The sequence below is a fragment of the Carassius carassius genome, chromosome 23, assembly GCF_963082965.1.
Source record: "Carassius carassius chromosome 23, fCarCar2.1, whole genome shotgun sequence".
Lineage (NCBI taxonomy): Eukaryota > Metazoa > Chordata > Actinopteri > Cypriniformes > Cyprinidae > Carassius > Carassius carassius.
In genome coordinates this window covers 8,572,319-8,596,800 of record NC_081777.1, presented here as the reverse complement: position 1 = coordinate 8,596,800, position 24,482 = coordinate 8,572,319, and the positions used below count along the sequence as shown (strand labels likewise).

The window sequence follows — 24,482 nt, the reverse complement described above, 5'->3', positions numbered from 1 at the left end:
TGTGCGTTGCAGTTTTTGAACACTTTTTTTGTATTCCTGAGTTGAAGTCAGAATGCTGGACCCATTGGCTGAATTGAGAAGAACTGGAGGCTTCAGGCAGTGTGGTGGCCGGTTGTCCTGGCAGGTGCGTTTGATCTTGTATAGTGTGTGCGTACTGACGGTAATAAACTTTGCCGGCCTGGTTCTGCTCCTGGTTCAGCAGAGAGAGCTGTGGGCTCATCTGACTGAGGTGGAGAGACAGATGGTGGAGATCTCTCAGAGCTCCGTGGTGGAGTTCATGACGCAGGTGAACGAAGATGAGGCAGAGTATCAATACTCCAGAAACAAACGCAGCCGGCAGCATCGAGGGACACGACCCTTTGAGGAGCACGAGGGGAGTGTGGGAGAGGAAGTCTTGGGAGATTTCCAATATCAGTATCAGCAGACGCATGGGCCGGTTTACCAGCACAAAACAGAAGAGCAGGAAGGAATGATGATGATGATGATGACATACTCTATGGTGCCAGTAAGAAACTCATACTGACATGATTGATTTATTTATGGTGATTACACAAACAGTGGAGAAAAAAAATGTGGAAAGTCTTAACTTTAATCCATTTCTCCCAAACTGTTTTCCCTATGTTGAGGGAGGAAAATAAATAAAAAAATTATGAATTTTGAAAAAATAATGCTTAATTTTATTCATTTGCAAATGTAATATGTCTGAATCTCATGATGGAAATCCTGATGATTTTTTTTTTTAATGAAATGTTTATAATATAGTATGTATTGTAAAATGATATTTGACAATTTACCATACACTGTTGAAAAAAAAAAGCAAAATCGAAAAGTCTGTCATAAATATCTGTAGAAATGCCTGTAAAAATTATGTTATAAGTTTATAGACATTTCTTAACCTAACATATAACAGAATGAAATGCGTAATTCAGAATATAGATACAATTCCTTTACATTAACACAGTATATTGTTTTACTTTCTAAGGGTTTAATGAAAAAAACCCAAAAAAAACAAAACAAATATATATATATATGTGTGTGTGATTTATGTGTTATCTGTAGATGATTATTCTTTTCATAAATGAAAAGTAAATACTTTTAGCTCCTTTAAATTTGTTTGCTCCAGCAGTTACATAATTTGATTCTTCTAGAATATACTTTAACACAGGCCTGCAAAAACTTGAGTACAATATATTTTTCAGGTTAAAATTCTTCTGGACATTTGCAACAGTACTAAAGGTGTCTGTCTGACTGGTGAGTATGGTTCGTTTTTATTTTCACAACTTACTGTGTCCTGAATCTGTTGTCTCCAAGTTTACACTTTGGTTTGCTTTTGGCTTTCACAGGGCCACCAGGGCCACCTGGAATTCCAGGTATGAAATTAATTATTTTAATGTTGTTTATGGGTTATATTCTACTACTGAAAAAAAAAAATAGATATGATGATCATAATGTAAAAAAAAGTGCTTATTGTAGGTGTATTTTTTCTGTGTAGTGAAATACAGTATAACAGTGCAAGAATTACAATATTATTATTATTTTTTAAATATGAGCACTTTTTAATTTTAACGCCATTTCTTTGTACTTAATTGTGAAATTGTCCAAGTGAAATTAATTTCTACACCAATTTTCAGTGTAACATTCCAAATAATGAATTACTCACATCATCTTACTTTATGGAATTCCAGGCTTGCCGGGTGTGGACGGAATGCCGGGGTATAACGGAACAGATGGAATTTCAGGGTTGCCAGGGGAGCCTGGAGCACATGGAAAACGAGGGAAAAGAGGTCAGCTACTGTATATGCAAAAGAACATGGAAAATCCATCCATCATGCACATGAATGAATATAGTCAAAAAGGAAAAGTTCCTCCTTTCAAACCTCTTCCCGAAAATTCAGCTGCTTTCTATAGCTTTTATCATCCACTCAAGAAAATAAGAGGGGAATCTTATCCTGCTTCTGTCACACAGCAGGATTCAGAGAGACTCTGAGATCTCCCACTGAATAAAGCAGAACTCATGATAACAGCTGACTGACTGCTCTGTTCTGAGAGCACAAGAGCCCACAGACATTCTAGAAGTGCCATTCAGCAAATCAATTATGCAGAAACTGAATGAAATTCTATGTACCGTGGTGGAGAAATTACCATATTTTAAGTTATATGGATATTCTGGAGCTAAACCACGCAGGGCCTTGTAGGTAAGCATAAGAATTTTATAATCAACGCGAAACCTGACCGGAAGCAAGTGCAAGGACTCCAAGACTGGAGAGATGTGTCACTTGTCCTGGAACTTGTCAGGATTCTGGCAGCTGCGTTTTGAACATACTGCAATTTGTTTAGAATAGATTTCGAGGCCCCCGCGAGCAAAGCATTACAGTAGTCAATTAGAGAAAAGACAAACGTGTTGATCTAACAATGATTGATTCTGAACATGAGGATCAAAAGTTAAGTTTGAATCAAATATCACACCCAGATTTTTTATTTGATGGGGTGAACCAATCAGCATAACCTCAGTCTTGTCACTGTTGAGACAAAGAAAATTTTGAGACATCCATATTTTTACCTCCAATATGCAATGTTCAAGAAAGGCAACAGCCGAATTATCACCAGGTTTTGAGTGAATATAAATCTGAGTGTCATCTGTGTAAAAATGAACCTTAAGATCAAAGCATCTTAGAAATAGCCCAAGGGGAAAAATGTACATACTAAAAGTAAGGGACTCAAAACTGAACCCTGTGGAACACCAAACTGCACTGAGTCAATATTGGACCTGCAACCACCCAGGGACACAAACTGCCTACGAAGTGGCAGCTTTTATTTGTGAAACCACATTACCCAGAGAGACAGGATCTAGTAAGCTAAAATTTGAGAAAAAAGTGCCGGAGAAATTAGGGATACTAGGAGCAGAAGCAGACGTAACAGATGTAATTGATTTGCATGCATTAGCAATTTTAGAACTAAAATGATCAAGAAATCCACTACAAAGCTGATCTGAGGCAGGTATATTGTAGGATATTTTACCTTTGAACAGTTTGTTAATGGTATGAAACAATATTTTGGGGTTATTTTGATTATTATCAATTATCTGAGAGAAATACTGAGATCTGACAGATACAATCTCTGCCTTATATTCAAGTAAGTGGTCTTTCCAAGCTGGATAATGAACATTCAGGCCAGAGGTACGCCACTTACGCTCCAGCTTACGACCCACTGCCTTCCTAGAGTGAACTGATTGTTAAACCAGGGAGCAGATCGTATAAAGGCCACAGACCGGGATTTCATTGGTGCAAATAAATCCAAACCAGACAAAAGAACAGTATTTAACAGAGAGATGTTGACCTCCAGAGGGTCTGATAAAGAAAAGCCACTTAAGGAGGATTCAATAAAACAGAGAAGTCATGGAGATCAATGGATTTCCAATTGTGATAATTTACAGTGCGGAAAGGGTAAATGTATGCGACAGTTCCATACTAAAAAGAATAGCAAAATGGTCAGACAATCCTAAATCCGTGACAAAAAACTTTGACAAGAATGATCCATGAGAGATAACCAGATCTAAGGTGTGCCCCTTAATATGTGTGGAGCAATCCACATGTTGCTTCAAATCAAAACATTCCAATAAAGACACAAGGTCCTTAGTCATTACAGAGTCTTTAGTCATTTGTCCATGTGCATGTTAAAGTCACCTAGCATAAGAGTTCTTTCAAACTTAAGACACAACATAGACATAAAATTAGCAAATTCAGTTAAAAAGTGTTCAGCAGTCTTAGGAGGTCTGTAGACTACGGCTATGACATATGAGATACTCGGCACAAGACATTCAAATGAATTAAACTGAGGAGTGACCACAGGATTTGTAGTGAATTGTTTATTATACAACACAATAAGTCCCTCACCCCTGCCAGAGGGTCGCGGGGAATCGAACAATCCATAGCCAGATGGAGTAAGTTCATTAAGCACAAGCCCATCAGATTGTCTATGCTATGTTTCCGTCAAGCAGACCAAGTCCAGTTTGTTTTCGACAACCACCCAGAACACCCTAGCAATTAACCACAATTGCTTTATTTTAGAAAATGTACTGATATATTTACTTAAAATGTTAGTAACATTTTAAGGTGTACTGCAATTACAAGTAACATACTATAGCAATGATAGTATATTATTAGTAATAAAAGACAATTAAATATTACAAGTAACCAACCCTAAACCAAATCCTAATCTTAACCCTATAGTTTGTACATGGAGTTAATTCATATTTACTAAAATAAAGCATAACCATAATATTTATTACATGACTGTAATAATGTAATGAAGGATTCTGAATGATTTGAGAACTGTGCTGTATGATGTCATGAATGAATTATTTTTTGTACCTGTGTGCAGGTCCTCAGGGTGAGAAGGGTGAGCCTGGTGAGAGAGGAGAACAAGGATTTCCTGGACCCCAAGGACCCCCTGGAGAACAGGGTGAACCTTCAAATGATGTCATTGTAGAGGGTAAAGACAACTTCTGTTTTTAATAGGATATGAGCATGTCAGATTATTGCCACAGCTAAAGGGTCTTGTTAAGCAACACTACAATTGTTTATTGCAATGTCATTTTATGCCATTTTATTTTCCCTGTAGATATAGAAGATATAGTCCTGCAATTTGTATGGGTCTTGGACCTCCATGGATCACAATAATGTTGGCATGATACAAGAGTGATGGCCAAATTCCTTTTGCTTTAATCTGCAGGTCCACCTGGTCCAACGGGACCCCCTGGCCTCCCTGGTCCACCTGGCCCTCCAGGGCCCCCCGGGCCTCAAGGGCCACTAAGACACAGGAGCCACAGAGCACATCTCCACATGGGGAAAGAGTCTGTAGGCAAGTTGAATGGCTAAAATCCTAAATTGTGCATGTACATATTTCAAAATTACCTCATTATCGTTCTCATAATAAAAAAAAAATCAAAGAAAACTATTTTCTTTATTAAAATCATAAGAAATTGTGAAAACTGTAATACATTAAAAGTATTATTCTTATTACAGGAATGAAAATTGCCATTGATGATCATGAGAATTACTAAACAATTAATGTACAGACACCTTGCATTAGTTACAATAATATTTCTTCTTGCATAATTATTCTGAATTTACAAAATATTTTAATGTGATTTTCAGTAATCAAATTTCAAATTTTATTTACAATAATTTCTTTTACCCCCCTTTGATTTTGTGTCAAAACATGACATGGACGTCCAAAACTGGGTATAGCGACTTTCCCCCGTAACACACATCATAACATGTAATAAAATATACATTATGTAATTTCGTTATTTTTTTTCAGGTCACCTTAATTCAGTCCCAAATGATGACACCATCAGCCAGAAAATAGTATCATGGAAGATAAACGGTACCAACAGGAGCAAATTATAAGTTGTTTTACATTTAACTACAGCTTTTATAAGCTTTACCTCTAACTGTGTGATTGTGTTTGGTAGACTGTGTCATAAAGTCAGTGCAGAACCCCAGACATTTGATGAAAATGAGCAGCACGTTTGGAGCATGGATGATGGACACTGCTGCTCACGATAATGAGAAGATCTGGGTGGCAGAACATTTCTCGGGTACTGATGAGAGAACCATCATTCTGCACATATATAGCCTACATTTAAACTCTACTTCCATCTGCAAGTGTTAAATGTGATCAAAATGTTTAATCTTTGGTACTAAATGCTGTTATAGAACATATATTTGTATTGAACCTGAAATATTGCTTTTAAGATTTTCACCATTTTCAAAAATTTCTTAGGTCGTATCATAAAGGAGTACAACAGTATCGCAGCGTTCCAGAACGGCAGCAGTGAATCCATTGATGTCCGAAAATTTTTCCAAGGTTGCGGCCATGTTGTACATAATGGCTCAGTATTCTACCACATCGCTGGAACTTCTAATATTGCTAAGTATGACTGAAGACAGATCTCCTTGATAATACCATCATTATAAGTCATGAAATTGAGCCAAAAATGAAAATACTGTCATCATGTGACTCCAAACATATGAAGGATTGGGAGTTCTATATTGGGAGATATAAAATAAAAATATCAATCATAAATAAATAACTTGTCATATAGAAACAGTTTAAAATAATTTATGGTAACACTCTATTTTAAGGTGTCTTTGTTACACCTTGGAAGCCAAACCCTAACCATATAGTAAGTACATGTAGTTAATGAATATTACTCAGTAGGTAATTGTATAATTACATTGTTAACAAGGACACCTTGAAGTAAACTGTAACACAATTTTATACGTTTAAAATTTACTGTAGTTTACTGTAAGGTGAATAACACTTTGTGGACAGACTTTGTGGTAGAAGTTTTAGTTACAATTTTAGTATCTTATGCACACATTACCTGCACTTATTATTGTAATAACATTCAATTCTGCATAACTGCATCCAACTAAACTATATATATATATATATATATATATATATATATATGTGTGTGTGTGTGTGTGTGTGTGTGTGTGTGCTTTTAATTACTTTTCTTAGTGATGGTTCAGCCTTAAATGTAGTTTGTACAATTCATTTTTGGCTGAATCTTTGAGAATAGATGGCTGCCACAGTTTTTGTGCTCCATGGAAGAATGAATGTCACAGCTTTGGAACAACAGCAGAAAGCCTTTTCTTAATTTGTAGAATTCTTTATGTAATTGTAACACATGCTGTCTCCAATACTCCAATATTCCCAGGTTTGACCTCCAGGTGAAGATCTTACACACGCTGACAATTGAAAATGCTTTCTATCACAATAAGTCCTACTTTCTTGAAAACTCAAAGACATATTTCAAACTGGCAACAGATGAGAACGGTATGTGGATCATATTTGCCGCCAACATTGATGACAACATAATGGTGGCCCGACTGGATGAGAAAACATTCTCCGTCACCACATACATCAACGCCACCTATCCCAGGACCAAGGCCGGTAATGCCTTTATCGCCTGCGGGATTCTCTACATCACGGATACAAAAGACACAAAGGTGACATATGCTTTCGACCTCCTGAAAGAGAAGCCGGTTAGTGTCAGTCTAGATCTGAGGGCACCTGGAGGGGTTCTGTCCATGATCTCATACAATCCCAGAGACAAACATCTCTACATATGGGACAGCAGCTACGTCAAATCATACCAAGTCCAGTTCCTCTCAGATGAATAATCAAAAATGCATGACATAATTGACACATTTATAAGCAAATAACCAATGTTTATGTTGTTACCCATGTGTACCCATATATTTTTATTTCATTTTCTTGAGTGGATGATATATCAAGCGCTAAATTGTCTATCTAGTGATGTTCGCACTAAGTATTTGGACACTTTAGCTACCCTTAAACAAGTTTGAGTAGAGCGCAGGATTTCAGTTTATCATTTAAAGCTTAACAAACATCTTTGTAAAACTGATTTAGCGCTTACTTTCTTAAAAATAAATGCACTTGGTTTTATTTTTTTCCTCTAATATAATGACATAAAGACATTTGAAAATTTGACCCGAGTGTTTAAAAGCAATTTGGGGCTACCATATTTATTATTTTTTCTGCATTTTTACTTTTATACGTTGCATTTTAGTTTTTTGGCTAACATGCATTTTAAGTGAATATTTATTAATTCATGTAGCATGAGCGGAGCTAGTTTTGTTCATAAAACCATTGTTCTTGTTTACATAGAAATTGTTTAACTATTCTCCTCGTTTCATGAATGAGGCCAAATGTGTGTAAATAATAAATGGAAAATTTATGCGCATTACATGAATTTAGTAATTTTGTATACATAACCATTGTTGTCATTGCCATTTAATTTCACATCATCACTTCAGTAAGACGTCACTCATAACCCTAAATGACAAGATTAAGTATGTGCATCAAGTAAAATTTAGATTTTAATGTTGACTTCATGTTTATAGAAATGTCTTTGACTGCTAGTATGTATAAGACACAAATTATATTGGCCAAATATTGTTTAATTTATATTGCTTGCATGTTTATGTAGCCACAAATGCTTGTAAATGCTGGAATAAACCCTAAAACATGTTATTCTAAAGACACGTGGAGTTGAAACAGTAAAATGAAATTACTTAATTCAAATAAGAAGAATTTATTCAACTTACAAAGGTAAAACTTTGACCATGACAGAACTGCAGTACCTGTACCTTCTGAAAAACCACCCAGTATTTTTGGGATTTGCATTTTCACACACGCAGACAGATCAGGCTGTTCAATAAATACACATCAGACCATCGGTTCAACATTTAAAATACATACAGGTGACATGGTGCCCAGCAAATCAGACAGAAACACAAATATAATTTTGATAAATACCACATACATCAAACCAAATATACTACTATTTCTAGCAGTTATGATAAAATAAAAAAAAATAAACTAAAAGCATTATTGTGTTTTGTACAAGCTATTGTCATAATTAATTTTTTATATTTATAATATATATATATATATATTTTTTTTTTTATTCATTTAAAACTATTTCCACTTTTTACTACTCGGCCACACACAGCCAGACATTCATTAGTAAATAACAGTTTCCTCTAATAGAGCTTTTATCACTTGTAACGTAAGAGTGTTATTGTTTCCCCAGATCTGAGTGAAAATATTTAGAACAGATAAAACATGAAAAAAATAAATAAGTAAATAAATAAAACACAAACCTATTCAGTGTTGCACTTTGTCCCAGACATCTAAAACATACCTTACATTTCTAAAGTTAAATAGAAATACAAGATTTTGTAAAAGAAAAAACAAAACAAGTGAACAAGTAAACGAACAAAGAAATATTTTGTGCAAAAACTAAACGCTTTCTGTTCAAACCGAGATTTTCAGGGTTTGAGAGATGAAAAGGTCGAAAACGTAATTTCCAGGTGCAAGCATCATCATCTTGCATGGAATGTTTAGCTGTTTGCCTGCTACAGAAACAAGCATGTCAACAGCAGCGTGTGCATGTGGAAGGGAGGGGGAACGTCTCTGGGGCCGTGGCGAACCGCCGGACTGCCAGGGTACTGTGCCATTTTACACTCCGCAAATACATTAGCAGCCAAGGAGAAAACGTACAGTGAAAACTAAATCCAACAACTAGCAGAAGCACAGTGCTGGTATTTTAGATGATAAATGGGCACAAAATGAAGACACACACACACTTAAAAATGGAGCTTTTACACTTTTACAGAGCACGACCCATAACCTGGAATGGAGTGCGATGACCCAAACAGCTCATGCATACAGCTTTCCTACCAACATGTTATCTGGATTCTTCTCCAGAAATGACAGTAGTCGATCGTTAGAATCAAGGGACCTCGTGCATGTTTTCCAACACCTTTTTTAGGACAGGGTGGTAAAGATATTCTGCAGCGCAATACATTTGTTACCGGTTTACAATTCACAGCTAAGGAAACACAGCAGAGGTGCCGATGAAAGCTTTAGTTTTCTACGGCGGCTCCGGTGTTAGAGGATCTGGAATATACTGGCTGGAATATTGTAGCGGTCTGGAAGGACCCTCATTTTCAGGGTCCCGTCGGCTCCGCAGGTGAAGATCCGGTTGCCTGGGCAGGTTTCGATTTGCATCACGCCAGCGCCGATGTTTCGGAATATGGATTGTTTAGCGTGCTCGGCGCTAAAGGAGTGCATGAGACCGTGACCCGCCAACTTCCAGACCTGACCCAGAACAGTAATACAATTATTAGAAATTATGTATTTTTAGAAATATATTTAACAAGCAACATTCAAAAAAAAAACTGAAATGTACTGAAAATTTTAATTACAATTGCTATATTGTTTTTATACGAATTTTGAATGCTATATGTACTCGGAATAAACACTGACAAAGTAAAAACATGCCATCAGAGAAAAGCGAATTAAATATCACTACTGTTATGGCTTAAGCCAGTAATTCAGTTTGTGGCTGAATACTTTTGATTGTCGAATAAGCTGTTACAACTGGTTAGAAGTAGTGAACTACCTTGTGTCAGCTGCAAAAACTAGCAGACTTCCATTATTTTTGTGAATACAGTAAAATATTGTGTACATTTAAAAATATAGATATTTTTTATATTTTGAAACCTTTCTCAATTGCTTTCACTAATGTGTATTATGCACACTACAATTACATCTGCCATGGAACACCATACTCTATAAATACTGTTATAGCCCACTAAAATAAATTAAATAAAATTGTGTTTTATGCTGGAGAAAGAGGCAGTTCAAAACATTATACAAATTGTTTTTCATATACAAGTAAAAAGAAACAGCTTTAAAATGTAACAATGATATTTTTGGTATAGGTATGAATAGTACTTAAAAACAATGTGCTAAATTCTTTACATTACATATGCTGAATAGAACAATTCATTTTGTAAATACATAATCATCAGAGACCTAAAGGGTTGTTTACACCAAGATAAATGTTCAGTGCAAAAATCTCTTCAGACTGACAAGAACATTCATATTGTCATGGTCCGGTCTCTGATCTTCCATTAACTCACCACATAGACTCTCACACTACACTAACTGTTCCACTCAACCCGGACTCAATTTCCATAATCCTCTGCATGGACATGTCATCAATTGCAATCACCTGTCTGCTCTGACCTTCGCCTGTTTATCTGGATTACTCTTTTGCCTTGTCTCTGCTGTTGTTGTTTGCTGATGTGTTGACCCTGCTTGTTTCTACTACGCTCTCTGAATTAAAGCTTGCACTTGGATTCCCACTTCGTCGTCACAACTCCTCTAATGTTCCACATATGCCGTTAATGTAACATTCTTTTTAAACTTCTTGTTGTAATTTCTCATGTTTATTCAAGTTGTCTTCCATTTTTTTTTACACATCTTCCCAGACTTTTTATCAAGTGACCTATGAAAGTCGCATTGGACAAAAAAATGTAAAAGCTGATATATATCTATTTTTTTTTATTCTAAAAATGTAAGATTGCATTATTTTTTACTTTGCACATTTAACAAATAATAACGGACAAATTTAGAGAATCTATTAATAATGAGCCATGGAGAAAACATCGCAAAATGTTGAAGATAAAAGGTAGACAATCGGTTGTTTTTTTTTGTTTTCATTCATGCAGTATGGAAATAATTTAATTCAGTCTAATTATTTCTTTTTTGGAGTTATCAAAATGAAATCACTATATATATATATATATATAAGCCTAAATATCCACATAACAGCAACAGGAGATTGTTTATTGTTTGAATTATGTCACTTTAGAGGAATATACCTTCATGTTCCCTTCGGCTGAGCCGGTGACAAAGAAGTCTTCAGCGGAATCCATGGCCAGCGCTTTGATGGCCGAATCATGTGCCTGGAATGTGTGGAGCAGCTGTCTCTGACGGATGTCAAAAATACAGACGAATCCCTTCCGGCCACCCGTGATGATTAGCTGCTGTTTAGGAGCATACTGAAGAACCGTTGCACCATTTTCATGGCACTGGAATGCTGGAATATAGAGAAATACCATTACAAATTTTTTTTTTTTAAACAATATATATATAAAAAAAATTTCACATTCAACATATTTTTAAAACATCTTCCCTCAAGAGCCTGTGGACATACCGTGTATCATTGAGTTACTTGGAGAGACCAGAGTGTCCCATAAGCATACATTCCTGTGGAAGAAAGTGAAACATTTCCTTAAAAATCTTGTTTATAGTATGTTTCTATATGACAGTAAGATAAATCATTTAACTGACCTGCCATCATGGGACTGTCCTGCTGAGGCGATCAGACTGGAGGATGTAATGAAGGTGAAATCACCGCAACTTTTACTGTGACACTGCCAGCTCTGAGACAGACACACACAGATGCTTACTATTTCATATTATATGGTGACATATATTTAATAGTGAAGTTAGTTTCAATAAAAGTTCTAGTAATCTTTGTTTGCAGATGCCACATGCTTTAATTCAATCACACTGTGAGGGCAATTTGTGACTGTCAGTAATGTAAGGCTTGTGCAGTACCAAGATAAAGCTCTTACCAAATACGGTTTGGGGTTTGAGGAGGTCTGATTGACTTGCCAGAGGCTCAAAAAGCCCTCGCCATCTGCAACACCACACTGCAAAAAGATGGAAAGAATGAAGATATTTAACCACAGAGTGAATATTTTTAGATGTATATTGCAGAATGATTCATATAAATGACCTTCCCTGAACAGATGTGCTTCTGTACCGGACTTATTACATAACACCACAGACAACAATTAACACAGCACTGATGTACTCACTCTATTCTATGAAGTCAACAGAACAGAACCTGGAAATTATTATACACCACAAGTAACAGCTACTAAAGGTCAAAAGCACTATCAATGGATAATTATCTATTTCTATTTTAATATCTTTTGTTTTGAAATGTCATTCATTCCTGTGATGACAAAGCTGGATTTTCAGCAGTCATTTCTTTTACTTATTTTTAATTAATATGAATGGAAAAAATATTTTTTTTATGTGGAAAGTGTGAATTCTTTTCAGGATTCTTTGATGAATAAAAAGTTCAAACAAACTGTATTTATTTGAAATGGCCCTTATATTGTTAAAATATATATTTCTAAGTCAGAGTTGGAAACTCTGTTTGTATGTATTACAACTGTATAATATCCAACGTACACATTTCTAGTAACTGTGCAGTTAATTCTCATTGTATTTTCTAAAGTTTTGGAATCTCCTCAAATTTGCTACTACCGAAAAACCGTAAGAATAATTTAATTAGAAGGGTTATATTGACCTATTAAGATTTTTTCCTTATTTGTGCTATTTTATTAAAATTCTGAGGTAAGTCAATAACAATTACATTTTTGAACAATATTTAAAGTGTAATTTATATGATTTTGAATCCAAGTTTTCTTTGTAAAAGGCAAAAAAATTGGATCATACTGATTTCAAAGTTAGGGATTCATTAATCTGAATACACACTATTCAAAATCAGATCAATCAGAACATCTAAGATGATAATTCAGTATACTTTATTTTTGACAAAACATTTCATGTTTCGGTAGTGACTGCAAAATAAATAAATAAACTAATTAATTATTTCAGTATCATTTTCATATGTTGAAATTCAGGGGTTAGGGTTTGGGAAAGCCACCTCCCAACTGAAAGTACCCAATAAATAATTATTTATATATATATATATATATATATATATATATATATATATATTAAGCTTACTAATATTTTAAATATTATTGATAATAGAAGGATCGTAGTGAACATTTAAGATTTGGATACTTAAATGTTTTTTAAATATGTTTTTTGGTTGTGAGACAGCAGTATGCACCAATTCTTCAGAATGGCCCATAAATGTCCCATCTGTCAATTTTCTATCAAATTAATGCATCCTTGCTGAATTAAAAGTATTTATTTAGAAGCTTACTGAGCCAATATTTTAAACAGTAGTGCATGTCTAGTAATACAAGTGAATTTATTTTAAAAAGTAAAAAAAAAAAAAAAAAAAAAAGTCACTTGGTTATAAGGTTTACTAATTTTGGTAACACATGCTTCGATACCTTGTTGCCCTGTGAGTTGAAATAGAGGCGTGTGACTCGAGCGTTTCCGGCCTGTCTGAAACAGATGAGCTGCTGTGGACGATTCCACTCAAACATCCTCACACTGCCGTCCTGAGCTCCCGTCATGTCTGAAAACATGACAAAGAAGTCAAACAGGAGTTTCCTCAAAACTTTACAGTGTTTGTGTGTGAAATAAAGAGACACTCACAGTACTGATAGATGGGATGAGATGTCATTCTCTTCACGTTATTCAGGTTCCTCTTCATGATCTGACACAAATTAAACACAGTTCATCACATGAGAGATGCCTTCTCAAACACATAAGATTCTTAATATTTAACAATACAATTTACAGTATTCTATAGTATGATTTAGTGAAAGATTCGCTTGGATTGTTCACTGCAAATGTACCATGAATTAAACAAATCAATGACAGTATCATTACCATGTGATACCAGATCAGATCGTCTGTTAGCTAACTACACATTCAAAACGATAATTTGTCTGAAGCTGAACTACTTGAATTAATTAGCAGCATGTAGAGCTTAGAAAGCTAGTTTGAAAGTAGCCTCGCCAACTCCTTCATGTCATCTTTATCAGCTGTGAATGAGAACAAGAGTGGAGGTTGATGTGATGACGCAGGTCTGTACCTTGGGCTGCTCGGACTGTCTGCGGTTTCCTCCGCTACCTCCAAATGCTCTTATCAGCTCAATACAGACTCATCAAGAGCTCTGTTGAGACCAAGACTCACTGTTTGTGTTCTGCTGATAGCAGCCAAAAGAAAACACTGAGAAGCCGTTCTTCATTGGTGGATGCAGCTCTGTGGGAACGTGGCCAGCATGAATCTGCATGTGTGCATATGTACATTGGGATTCTCCCGCATTTTCCTGGGCTTTCCCACATTTAATACAACCCTCTACATTACAACTATGTGAGAAAAGTTGTAAAGTTTTAGAAAGCTGCATTAAAAAAAAACATGGAATTTATTTCAGTGTTTGTTTTTTCTTCTTCTACTGCTGACGCTGCATGAAAATCTGCAAGAAAATCTGATGATCATGCTTTCCAGCATGATTTTATGACTCATCTAATCATCTAGTGCCCCAGTGGAAGCAAAAAAAAAATGACCGACTGTACAAAAGATGCCAACAGACCTGTCACAAATCTGCTTATTTGATTAGTGGTTAGTATACATTTTTCCCCTAAGTTTATTTGGTAACATCGTTCACATCACAGAAAACAGTCTGACTAACATACCACACTGGCACCCATGTTGGTCTGTCCGCTGCCCAGCCATGGCATGGAGGACGATGCTGCCATTTGTTGGGGGGCAAAGGGACCAGCACTGGCCTGGGCGATGTTGGTGTGCGACGAGCGGTAATCCACATCATCAGAACTACACAGTGAAAACAAGATGTTCATCGCAGTCCCTTCAAATCTGTGAGCTGAATGAATCAAACAAACACAGACAGATGACAAACCTGCGAGACTCCTTGTCCAAGTCCTCTCCGATCCAGGTGTAAGGCTGAGCTGCGAGCAACGTGGACACGTCCACTTCCTGGACATCATGAGTGGACGCCAGCACTATTTCATTAGTGTTAGCCTGAGAGAAAAAAAACAAAAACAAACACAAATTAAATGGGACATTAAAACACTTATTCCTCCTTTGAAATAAAAAAGTTTACTTCTGAGTGTAGAAATTAAAATAGCATTGTTTACAGAAAAAAATTCACATTTGTGTATTTTAAGTTGCATTTTAACATTACATTCAGAAATGACTATAAAACATATGGAAATAAATATGTACTTCAGTTCCCCTCACTCCACAAAATCCTTCTTAATATCTAATTATAGATAAAGAACTTTGATTGGAGTTTAAACTGATTTTAAATTAAAATTAGTGCTGTCAATCGATTAAGAAACTTTAACTAGATTAATCACACATTTTTTTCTGTGATTAATCGCAATTAATCGCAATAAAAAAAGAAATGTTTTTGTACGTTTTTAATATATTTTTTAATGTAAAAATTTCACAGTTAATCAAATTAATGTAGAAACAACATAAAGACAGTATATTTTAAATACTTGTTTAAATGGCATCTTTTTATGAATGAAGGCCAGTATTACTGATATTAATACAGCTACCGATTTTTTTTTATTTTTTACATTTATTTTTAGGCTTCAAAAATATAACAGTTTTTAATTTAAGTAAACTTAAAACAATGCTAACATAAACCCATAATAAATGTCATGTTTACTCCTGCCCTTCCTGTCTTAACAGTTAGGAAATATACAGAAATTTAATAAAGTTATCAAAGTTATATGCAGTCTGCACTGCATAAACTATAAATTAAATAGTTCATCCTTATTAAAGCTACAAAAGTTATTTAGTCAAGAGCAGCGAGTCATTTTCTCTGTTCCCTTTGTTCTTTAACTTTACTGACAGGAAGCTTTATTGGCTGCTGTCCCTTTAAGAGCAGACAGACACGCGGATCTCACCGTTTATTTACTGTCTATGGATCTCGCCTCATTCTCTCACAACTCTTTTTGTTCATTTTAGACTTTATATAAATCATTTAAGATTGCTCTTATGAGGATAATCGACAAAACTGGCACTTTGGGATGTTTATTGTTAGTTCAAGCGCTTAAGAGAACTGGATTCTGGCGCCCTGTCTATGCATTGTGTGTGTGTGTGTACGTGTGTATGTGTCACATAAGGGCATTCACAGACAGAGCATTCTCTTTTGTCTTGCCGTGCTTGAAATGTTTAAAAGCATTTAAATGAATAAGAGCGTGATCATATAATGTAAAGCTAGCCAAAGGATGGCAGAAAATACGGATGCTGCGTTTATTGCGTTAAAAATTTTGACACGTTAAACCAGACAAAAATTAATCGCATGCGTTAACGTTGACAGCACTAATTAAAATTAAATTAAGCATTAAGCAGACACTTTTATCAAAAGCGACTTAAATTGAATTCAGGCTAACAATTCTCCTAACGTGTTCCCTGGGATTTGAACCCCCAACCTTGCACTTGCTATGCTCTACCACTTGAGCTACAGGAACACTATAGTTATATTGTATATAACACTGATTTGAGGTTAAATATAAATAGACTAGATGAAATATAACAGACTTTGAAAACTGACTTAAAGGCCATTAACAGAGCCGCTGTCTCTATAATAGAACTACAGATACAGTAGAAATGCCCTTACCTTGTTAATGGCAAATGCCATGATGATGTCGGATTCTTTATGGAGGATTTTCGCTTTGCCTCCTGGGTAACCCATATCAGCCTCCACCTGTAACAAAACACACATACACAAATACACACTCGTATTAGTCTGTTAAGCTGCACTGCTGTTTTTTTTAAAATAATCGGCCACAAACACTTAATCCACACACACAGAGCAGCAACAGCAGGAAGACTGCTAACATGCAGTTGAGACCACGTACACATCTCCTCAGAGGGCAAAACATGACTTAATCACAGTTATTACTTGATTTTCTAAACATGGGGTCAGAAGCAGAATCCGGTCCGATTGGTTAACCGCTGGCGGTTAGTGAGGAAGAGCAGTGCCGAGCCAGACAAGTTAGGGGATGTGAGGAAAGAAAAAGACTTGTGTGTGTATATGTGTGTGAGGTCACAGCAGGTTAACAGATGACAGAAGCCCAAAGCTTTGAGAGGGTTTCACAGAGAGGCGAGTCCCGTTGAGTGTCTCAGTACCTTGTTGGTTTTTCGAGCTCCAGTAACGCAGTTTTGTATGAGGCGGTCCACATGATCATCTAAAGACTACACAATACACACCACAGCACACACATACACATTAACAAACACACACGGGGCACAGCACAAAACACATGCACGAATGACAAACAGATGGAGAAAAACAAATTAAATAATAAAGACAAAAATGAATCTCATTTGGAGCTCTAACAGAGAGAGATGGTCTTGAGATAGCATGCACATTCCCTCCAGCAATCTGTGTCAGTACTTACCCTCAACATATAAAGATGGCCACTTACAAAAGTTCTATATTTATTTGATAAAAAAATCTTGTTTCAAAAAACAAGCTGAATCTCTTGAAGTTCCTTTTAGTACCAATTCAAAACTTAAAACAAACAAAAAAAGTATTTTTAATAAATTTTATTCAGGCAACTCATTCTTGTTCCACCCCTTTCATTTCCCAACTTCTTTCCAAAGCTTTCATTGCTGCAGTTAGGCTCCGCCTATTCAATGCCTTCACTCTGGCCCCGCCTACTGCATTACCTTTCATCTGGCCCACCCTAATAGCTGCCTAAATGTTGGTGCAAACCATGGTAACTTTTGTTTAGCTATTTTATTTTTTTATTTATTTGTAGTAAATCCATGTTTAATTTTCATAAAGGTACACATGTAATTAAAACATTGCAGAAATGAAGGTGAGTAACTTTACCTGACGCTGATATTACAGTAGCCAAGACTTAACAATTTACGTGATTTGGATTTGGTTTTATTATTGTTATTTTTTTATTTCTTTGCCGGGAGGCAAACGAATCAAAAATGTGCACAGTAGTAAGAGTGTCTATGGTAGTTTACCATTCACACAAGAAAACATGCTTTGAAATTCTCTGCAATCACAGACATTCATATTTGGATGGGATTCAGATTTGCAGGGGAAATAAAAATCACAAAGTACCTCTGTAAACTACAAATTTCTCTAATGACCCCATGGGAAACTAGTCCCGCCCGAATAGGGCTTTAGACTGCATCTGAAATCATATAATACATGACTATGACTGGTCCTGTCTTTTTAAAATCTCTTGCGCCCCATTTCTTCTGTCAGTGTCTGGTCCCACCCCTGTATTCTGTAGTTACCTCACTCTGCTTCCTTTTCTTTGTGAAGATGTATCGAATCAAAGTCTCCTGGAGCATCTCCTGTTTGACCAGAAAATGCCATAGACGGCGAGCAGGGAAGGAGAAGCGGTGCTTTGACCTGAAGCGAAAAAACAAAAACAAAAAACAGATATACAGTTGTATACACATTTACATAATTCTTTAAAGATTCAGTAAGTCTTTGGTTTAACGGAGACATACGGCGCAAATACTCACTTGAACGGTGTGTTATCTGGCTCTAGCATGGCTTTGTGTCGGAGTATAGCTGGTCCTCCCCCTGCACTCAGGTTTGTGGGGTAGGTGTTGATGTAGTTTGGTGGAGGGCCATCAAATTTGTTCATTTTTTCCAAGAGAATCTGTTCCCAGTTTTCCAGTGTCTTCAGCACAGCATTGGCCAGGGGAGACGTCACTGGCAACTCTAAGACAACACAAAGAGGCACAGGAAATGGAAGTGGATTATTTAGTTTACTTTCTAAAAAGTCTGAGCATGTTAAGGGTACATTTCTACTACTCATGCACCTGTGAAGTCCAGTCCTGTCAGGGGCAGGAATGTCTTGACATTGTGCAGGGCAAGTTTGACCATCACTAGACGGATCAGAGACCAACTGTGAACACATAAACATCCTTGAGTCCACACACTAACATGACACACTAAACACATGTATTCTGGTGCACACAGGACCAATGTCAGTCACTAAACACCAAAATAACTTTAGTTAATTGTATTACAATTTTAAAAGGCAGTTTCAGCAGCAAGATCTCTTTACCTCATTCATAAAAATAGCGAGTTTAAAAATAACCTAATTCATGAAATACATGCAGAATGCATTCCTGTACAAATCGTTCATAAAATCCATCACGATAAATACAGCAGTATACATAATAATGTCTTCACAAACAACTTGCATATATTTTCAAGAATAGAAGTTTGCATGAAGGTTGTTTTAACTTTTATTTTTGCGTTGTATGGCACTTGATTCTTATTTAGGCTTACAAATGCATCCCAATGAATGTTCCTTATCTTAGTTTTACTTGAAAGTTCTGTAACAATCCTTCTGAAAAATTTTTGGGATGGTTATAATCACACCTGTAGGAGTTTGGGTCGGAGTGTTCGGTTATCTGTGTGTCTGAGAGGAAGGCATCATCATCATCATCCTCATTGTCACTACCACCGCTCTCATCTGAATCATACATTGCCCCGCTGTCAGAGAGAGGAAGGAAAGGCTGGAGGAAACACAAACACATTCACACTGACAGTGAGCAATGAGACAGACCCCCTGATAATTGCTTTTCAGGTTTATAAACTAATGAAAATGTGTACTTAGAACAAAAAACAGCTCATGTTTTTGTATATACAGTGCATATTTCTTATCCTGTATAAATAAGCAGTAGATGCAGTCTCACTTTGGCCACAAAGTAATCCCACATGCTGAGCTCAGGTGGGATGAATTTCTCCTTATAGGTGGGCCGTTCTACAGGGATGGGAGGAGGTGTGGCAGGAGTCTCTTTAACGGGACGTCCAGGAACAAGCATGCGCATGTTAAACCTGCGTCGCTGTCGGTCCACATCCTCTGCGGGAGGGGTTGGGGGAGGTAATGCTGGAGGAGAGAGAGAAACAGAGAGTAAGAGACACTTACAATACTCATATATCATGAAAAAAATTAAAAGAGCTATGTTTGGAATTGCATACTATCTGCTACTTCAGGAAAAAAATAATAATATGCAGTACGTGCACTGCGAAGAATTTAAATCAACAACGCTATTCACTCAATTCAACCTTTTGTTTCCAGTTTCACAAATGAATCAGACTTTTCACGGCAATCTCTTTCTTGACAAAATTTGATAAAAAATGCTTAATATTACATTTGTATTTTCAAAATGATAGGTGGCCACCATTTGCGGACTCCTAGCAGCAAGTATAAACTGCGTAATATGTAGTAAGCAGTAAGTTACTGCCCTTTTCCAAACACAGCCAGAGAGGTCAAATATTTTAAAAACGTTAAAAAAGGTCATGCCAATAAACCGACAGAGCAGAAGTTAGAGAAACTACGAAAATAATCCTGTCTGAACACAAACTTATCCTAAAATAAGAGAAGGCGACCATGATTAAACACATCTACTATAAACAGGTGGTCGATCATTTGATTGAGCTTCACAGCAGGCCGTGCAGCTGGTTCATGAGTAATAAAGTTGAGAGGGTCCCTGTGAACTTACAGAGAGTATGGCATGATAACAAACTCCTCAAACACACACACACGCCACAGCACACTGTCAAGAAAACAAACCTTCCCTGTTATCCCGTTTCACTTCATCAGGTACAACTAAATAACAAATACAATAACAATTAATAATAATTATATAATAATAATAATAATTAATAAAATAAGTTGTGTTTTTAAAACATTGTTTTTAAATGTCACAAGTGGTATATATGTGGTTTGGTTTATGAAGAGTCTCTCTCTTTCTCTGTGTTGATGTGTTTTCTTTTGAGCTGAAGGGCGTCTCATTAGCATTTAAAGCACGTTTTGATTCTGATAGTGTGGAAAGTTTATCTCAAATGTAAAGGAGGAGAAATCAGAAGAGAAGAAACTCCTCAAAACATCATCTTTCAGAAGTCATGTTCAAAGAGAAATTATTGCGGCAAGAGTCTGTGAGTGCGAGAATGTGTGTGTGTGTGTGTTATTTATTTTGAAACAAAGAGCTGTTAGGGAAATAGATGAGTTTACTTTGTTGATCAAAGGATCTTCTTTTTAAAGTGCTGCCAGACGACACCTTGACAAAATGCCACGAGCCAACAAGTATGAAAACAAAATCTTAATCACTGGGTTATTTTACACTGTTTTACAAATGTGGTGGTTTTATGTGACACCAGAAGCACTTACCAGTTTGGAAGCACTAGATTATGGATTTACAGAAAATTAATGGGGCAATATTCAACGCTTTACAACCTTTCCATTTAGAATGAAGGAAGGGTAATAAAAAAAAAGAAGAAATAAAATATAAATATTAGATGAAAAACTTAAATTGGAAAATAAACTAAATGTGTCAATTAACTGAAAGAGTTAAATACAGAGAGGTAAAACATCAGTAAACAGCTTATAAACAAAGTCATGTAATCTTACTGTTTTCCACAATATGCCCTTGAAAAAAATAAGTATAATAAAACCTGGTTTCACAACAAAGGTCTCATCAGTTCAGACAGAAAGAGAACAGAACAAACTCTCTGCATGTTGACCTTAGACAACTGGTGTGCACCTGAGCCTGAGGCACTCACCACATCTCTACACGCAGAGGGGAGGTCGGCTGCCTCTCTCTCTCTCTCTCTCTCTCTCTCTCACACACACACACACACACACACACACACACACACACACACACACACACACACACACACCTAAATCTAGACTAGTTTTCAAAACAGGCTAAAATGCTGAACAAAGAGGCAAGTGAAGGGAGTGTGTGTACCTGGTGTATTCTCAGACTGGAGCGCTGTCTGCCTGTATGACTCCAAATTGGCTGTGATGGTCACACATACACACAAAAACACATGAGATGAGATGAAAATTAAACATAAAAGTAAATTATGCACACAAACACAAAAAAGACATGTGAAAAAGCAGACAGATGAATTAACAATTAATGAAATGTAACATAAAAAAAGAACAAACATCACCGCAAACGCACGCAGCACCTCTCCACACATGAACATGCATTGAATGATACATACGTCCTGCCATCTAAAATACATGGGTTACACTAATAAGGTTCATTGTTAGTTAATTTTAGATAATAAAAATAATTAGCTAATAAAAATACAACTGTTTATTGGTAGGTCATCTTAGTTCAAATATATTAAATGATACAACGATACAAATTCAGATTTTAATAATATACAGTGTTTCCTTTAGGATTTTTTCCAGCTGTGGTGGCAGTACTATTAATCACATGTACTCAAGATCAGAATTGAATTTATTTGAACTAAAAAACACAAGTAAATATTAAATAATAAAATAAGAACAAATAAATAAATCACACGCAATAGCACAAACAAAAACAAAATACAAATGAAATCAACAGTAGCTACTTCAATTTCAGTAATGACAGAAAGCAGCAGGTTTATTTAGGTTTATTTATATCTCACGTACGGATCTAATATAGCATTACACATGTGTTTTGTTTCTCAACCATTTACATTCACTTAAATGCCTATATACAACTATATTTAGAATAAACCAACTGTTTACGTGAATACTCGTGAATGTGCAAAAACGGTCTCGCCATCTCGTCATTTGACCACCATTTAGAGAGAAATGCATCGTTACGGATTACATAATAAAAGAGTTTTTGTCTTTGATTTGAACTATTCCGTTTTAAAGTAGTAATTAAAAGCTTTCTTTAGACTGTGAGGCAAGTATTCACTGAGTTTCGATTCATTATTGTGAAGCGCTTCTTTCACATAGAACGAGACTGCAAAAAGCGCACCCTGTTTGTTTTCTTTAATTTACAAAAGCATGTTTTGTTGATATTGTGAGTGCATACAAATAAAAGTAGACCCGTTAGTTCCAAATGATGTAGTCTTATCTAGGGCTTCATGCACTCATTTTTTTCTAATCTATCATTTCTAATCTATAATCAGGGCGCGGATTACAGGTTTGGGCGGAGGGGTCTGACCCCCCTAAAGAAGGCTTTAACTCCCCTGATGGACAGGTTGTAGGGGGCTATTCTGACAGTACTTGAGAGGTAGAAGAATCCAGCGCTCAATCAAAGACGTCCATTCATTCCTTCGATGGAGCAATTTAGTCGAGTCATAAAGTTTACCCTCTTAAACTTAATGCCGGCTGAACTGAATTTATGGAGCAAACTATTTGCTAAAATAACCATAAAATTAACAGCACTGCTGGCTGAAATACAAGCGCCCGTTCTGTCCATCAGATGTGCGTGAAAGCTGCATGTGTTAACAAACTGTATTTCTTCTTTCAGAATCATCATTGGCTGTTAGAAAGACAAAAATAGGTATCAAAACTTTTTACCATAAAAATGAAGAATAATTAAAGGGTGTGAATAATTACATTTTAGACACATTGTCAGTAATGTTAATGTCAAATGTCAATTGGTGTCAGTTTCACCAATGAAAATAAAGCCCTAGGAGAACTGATCAACACACAACAGTTTTATTTATGAATCCATGTTTTTAAATGAATCGAGTGAATCAATGATTCATTGAACCATTCATAAAGGCAGTCACTTGCTTCTTTCTGAATGAATCAGCCATTTGAACAAATCAATTTAATGAATGATTGAATAACTCACTTAAGACAGGGCTTTACCCCACCTAGTGGCACGTTTAGTTTCATATTCAGAGTATTGTTTCTTTTTGAAAATGATTTCATATTTCACTATTTATTTGTAGTTTTAATGATGAATTGACTTATTTATTCCTAAAGCTAGTTATTTTTCAGCTGTTTTTGTAATGTCTGTTCAGTGTTTTTTGTTTGTTTCTAAATTAACACAATAATAACTTATCTTCAATAATAATTTTATCTTTAATCAACACGATGTACATGTTAATTAATAAATCTAATTTATTTGAGATTAATTAGATAAATTAATCGGCACATTATGTAATTACATTCTATTATATCTTCTGGGGCTCCTGGCCAAAATGTCTTTTGGGTTTTTTAATAGTTTTGTCAAAAATGTTTAAAACGGTTCAATACCATTTTCATGCAGGATCGATAAAACAATATCAACTGAGCTTTCTCTCCCTCCACTCCGACAGCGAGCTCATGTCACACACACCACAGTCCTACATAGCCACTCCTCCTGTCAATCTTTCAGCACGTCACTCATCTCATCTCATTCATCTCAAGCATTATGCGTTGGTATTGTTACTGCCACTAAATTATGATTAAGTAAGTTTGCTGAATATTTTAAGGAAAATGTTGCTTCACTATTACAGTGATTACACACGCAACAAAAGGTATCTTTAATGTTTTGGTTAATTTAAGATTTACCTCAATATTGGAAAATTTTGAAAGAAAATATTTATA

The 24,482-nt window shown here is 35.8% G+C and overlaps 2 protein-coding genes across 6 annotated transcripts in view; one reads left to right on the top strand and one right to left on the bottom strand.

The window, feature by feature from the left end:
• Positions 1 to 7,789, top strand: gldn (gliomedin). Of its 2 annotated transcripts, none has more exons than XM_059506162.1 (10): positions 1 to 505; positions 1,200 to 1,251; positions 1,344 to 1,370; positions 1,686 to 1,784; positions 4,381 to 4,491; positions 4,732 to 4,860; positions 5,338 to 5,388; positions 5,477 to 5,602; positions 5,788 to 5,938; positions 6,731 to 7,789. In XM_059506162.1, the coding sequence occupies exons 1-10, from the start codon at positions 53 to 55 to the stop codon at positions 7,194 to 7,196; spliced, it is 1,665 nt and encodes a 554-aa protein (XP_059362145.1). In that variant the 5' UTR covers positions 1 to 52; the 3' UTR covers positions 7,197 to 7,789. The 2 variants fall into 2 exon arrangements, with proteins under 2 accessions (XP_059362145.1, XP_059362144.1); XM_059506161.1 differs by having other exon boundaries at positions 5,323 to 5,388.
• Positions 7,790 to 8,115: 326 nt separating this feature from the next.
• The window catches only part of dmxl2 (Dmx-like 2), a 77,354-nt gene continuing 60,987 nt past the window's right edge, over positions 8,116 to 24,482 (bottom strand). Inside the window, exons 30-46 of one of the 4 annotated variants that reach the window (XM_059506156.1) lie at positions 21,898 to 21,948; positions 19,837 to 20,030; positions 19,520 to 19,656; positions 18,952 to 19,037; positions 18,649 to 18,850; positions 18,415 to 18,532; positions 17,284 to 17,349; positions 16,772 to 16,858; positions 15,038 to 15,159; positions 14,814 to 14,952; positions 13,768 to 13,828; positions 13,560 to 13,687; positions 12,033 to 12,110; positions 11,746 to 11,837; positions 11,609 to 11,661; positions 11,274 to 11,491; positions 8,116 to 9,702 (exon numbers count right to left, since the gene is read on the bottom strand). In XM_059506156.1, coding sequence (XP_059362139.1) covers positions 9,493 to 9,702; positions 11,274 to 11,491; positions 11,609 to 11,661; positions 11,746 to 11,837; positions 12,033 to 12,110; positions 13,560 to 13,687; positions 13,768 to 13,828; positions 14,814 to 14,952; positions 15,038 to 15,159; positions 16,772 to 16,858; positions 17,284 to 17,349; positions 18,415 to 18,532; positions 18,649 to 18,850; positions 18,952 to 19,037; positions 19,520 to 19,656; positions 19,837 to 20,030; positions 21,898 to 21,948 — 2,042 coding nt within the window. In that variant the 3' untranslated portion in view covers positions 8,116 to 9,492. The remainder of the gene's footprint in view (positions 9,703 to 11,273; positions 11,492 to 11,608; positions 11,662 to 11,745; positions 11,838 to 12,032; positions 12,111 to 13,559; positions 13,688 to 13,767; positions 13,829 to 14,813; positions 14,953 to 15,037; positions 15,160 to 16,771; positions 16,859 to 17,283; positions 17,350 to 18,414; positions 18,533 to 18,648; positions 18,851 to 18,951; positions 19,038 to 19,519; positions 19,657 to 19,836; positions 20,031 to 21,897; positions 21,949 to 24,482) is intronic. The other 3 variants (XM_059506159.1, XM_059506158.1, XM_059506160.1) reach the window with 3 other exon arrangements.

Bases quoted from the DNA above. Each gene is read 5' to 3' on its own strand.
- gldn (XM_059506161.1), top strand. From the start codon at position 53: ATGCTGGACCCATTGGCTGAATTGAGAAGAACTGGAGGCTTCAGGCAG. The intron at 1,252-1,343 runs GTGAGTATGGTT...TGGCTTTCACAG, and splicing joins TAAAGGTGTCTGTCTGACTG to GGCCACCAGGGCCACCTGGA. The intron at 5,603-5,787 runs GTACTGATGAGA...AAAATTTCTTAG, and splicing joins GGTGGCAGAACATTTCTCGG to GTCGTATCATAAAGGAGTAC.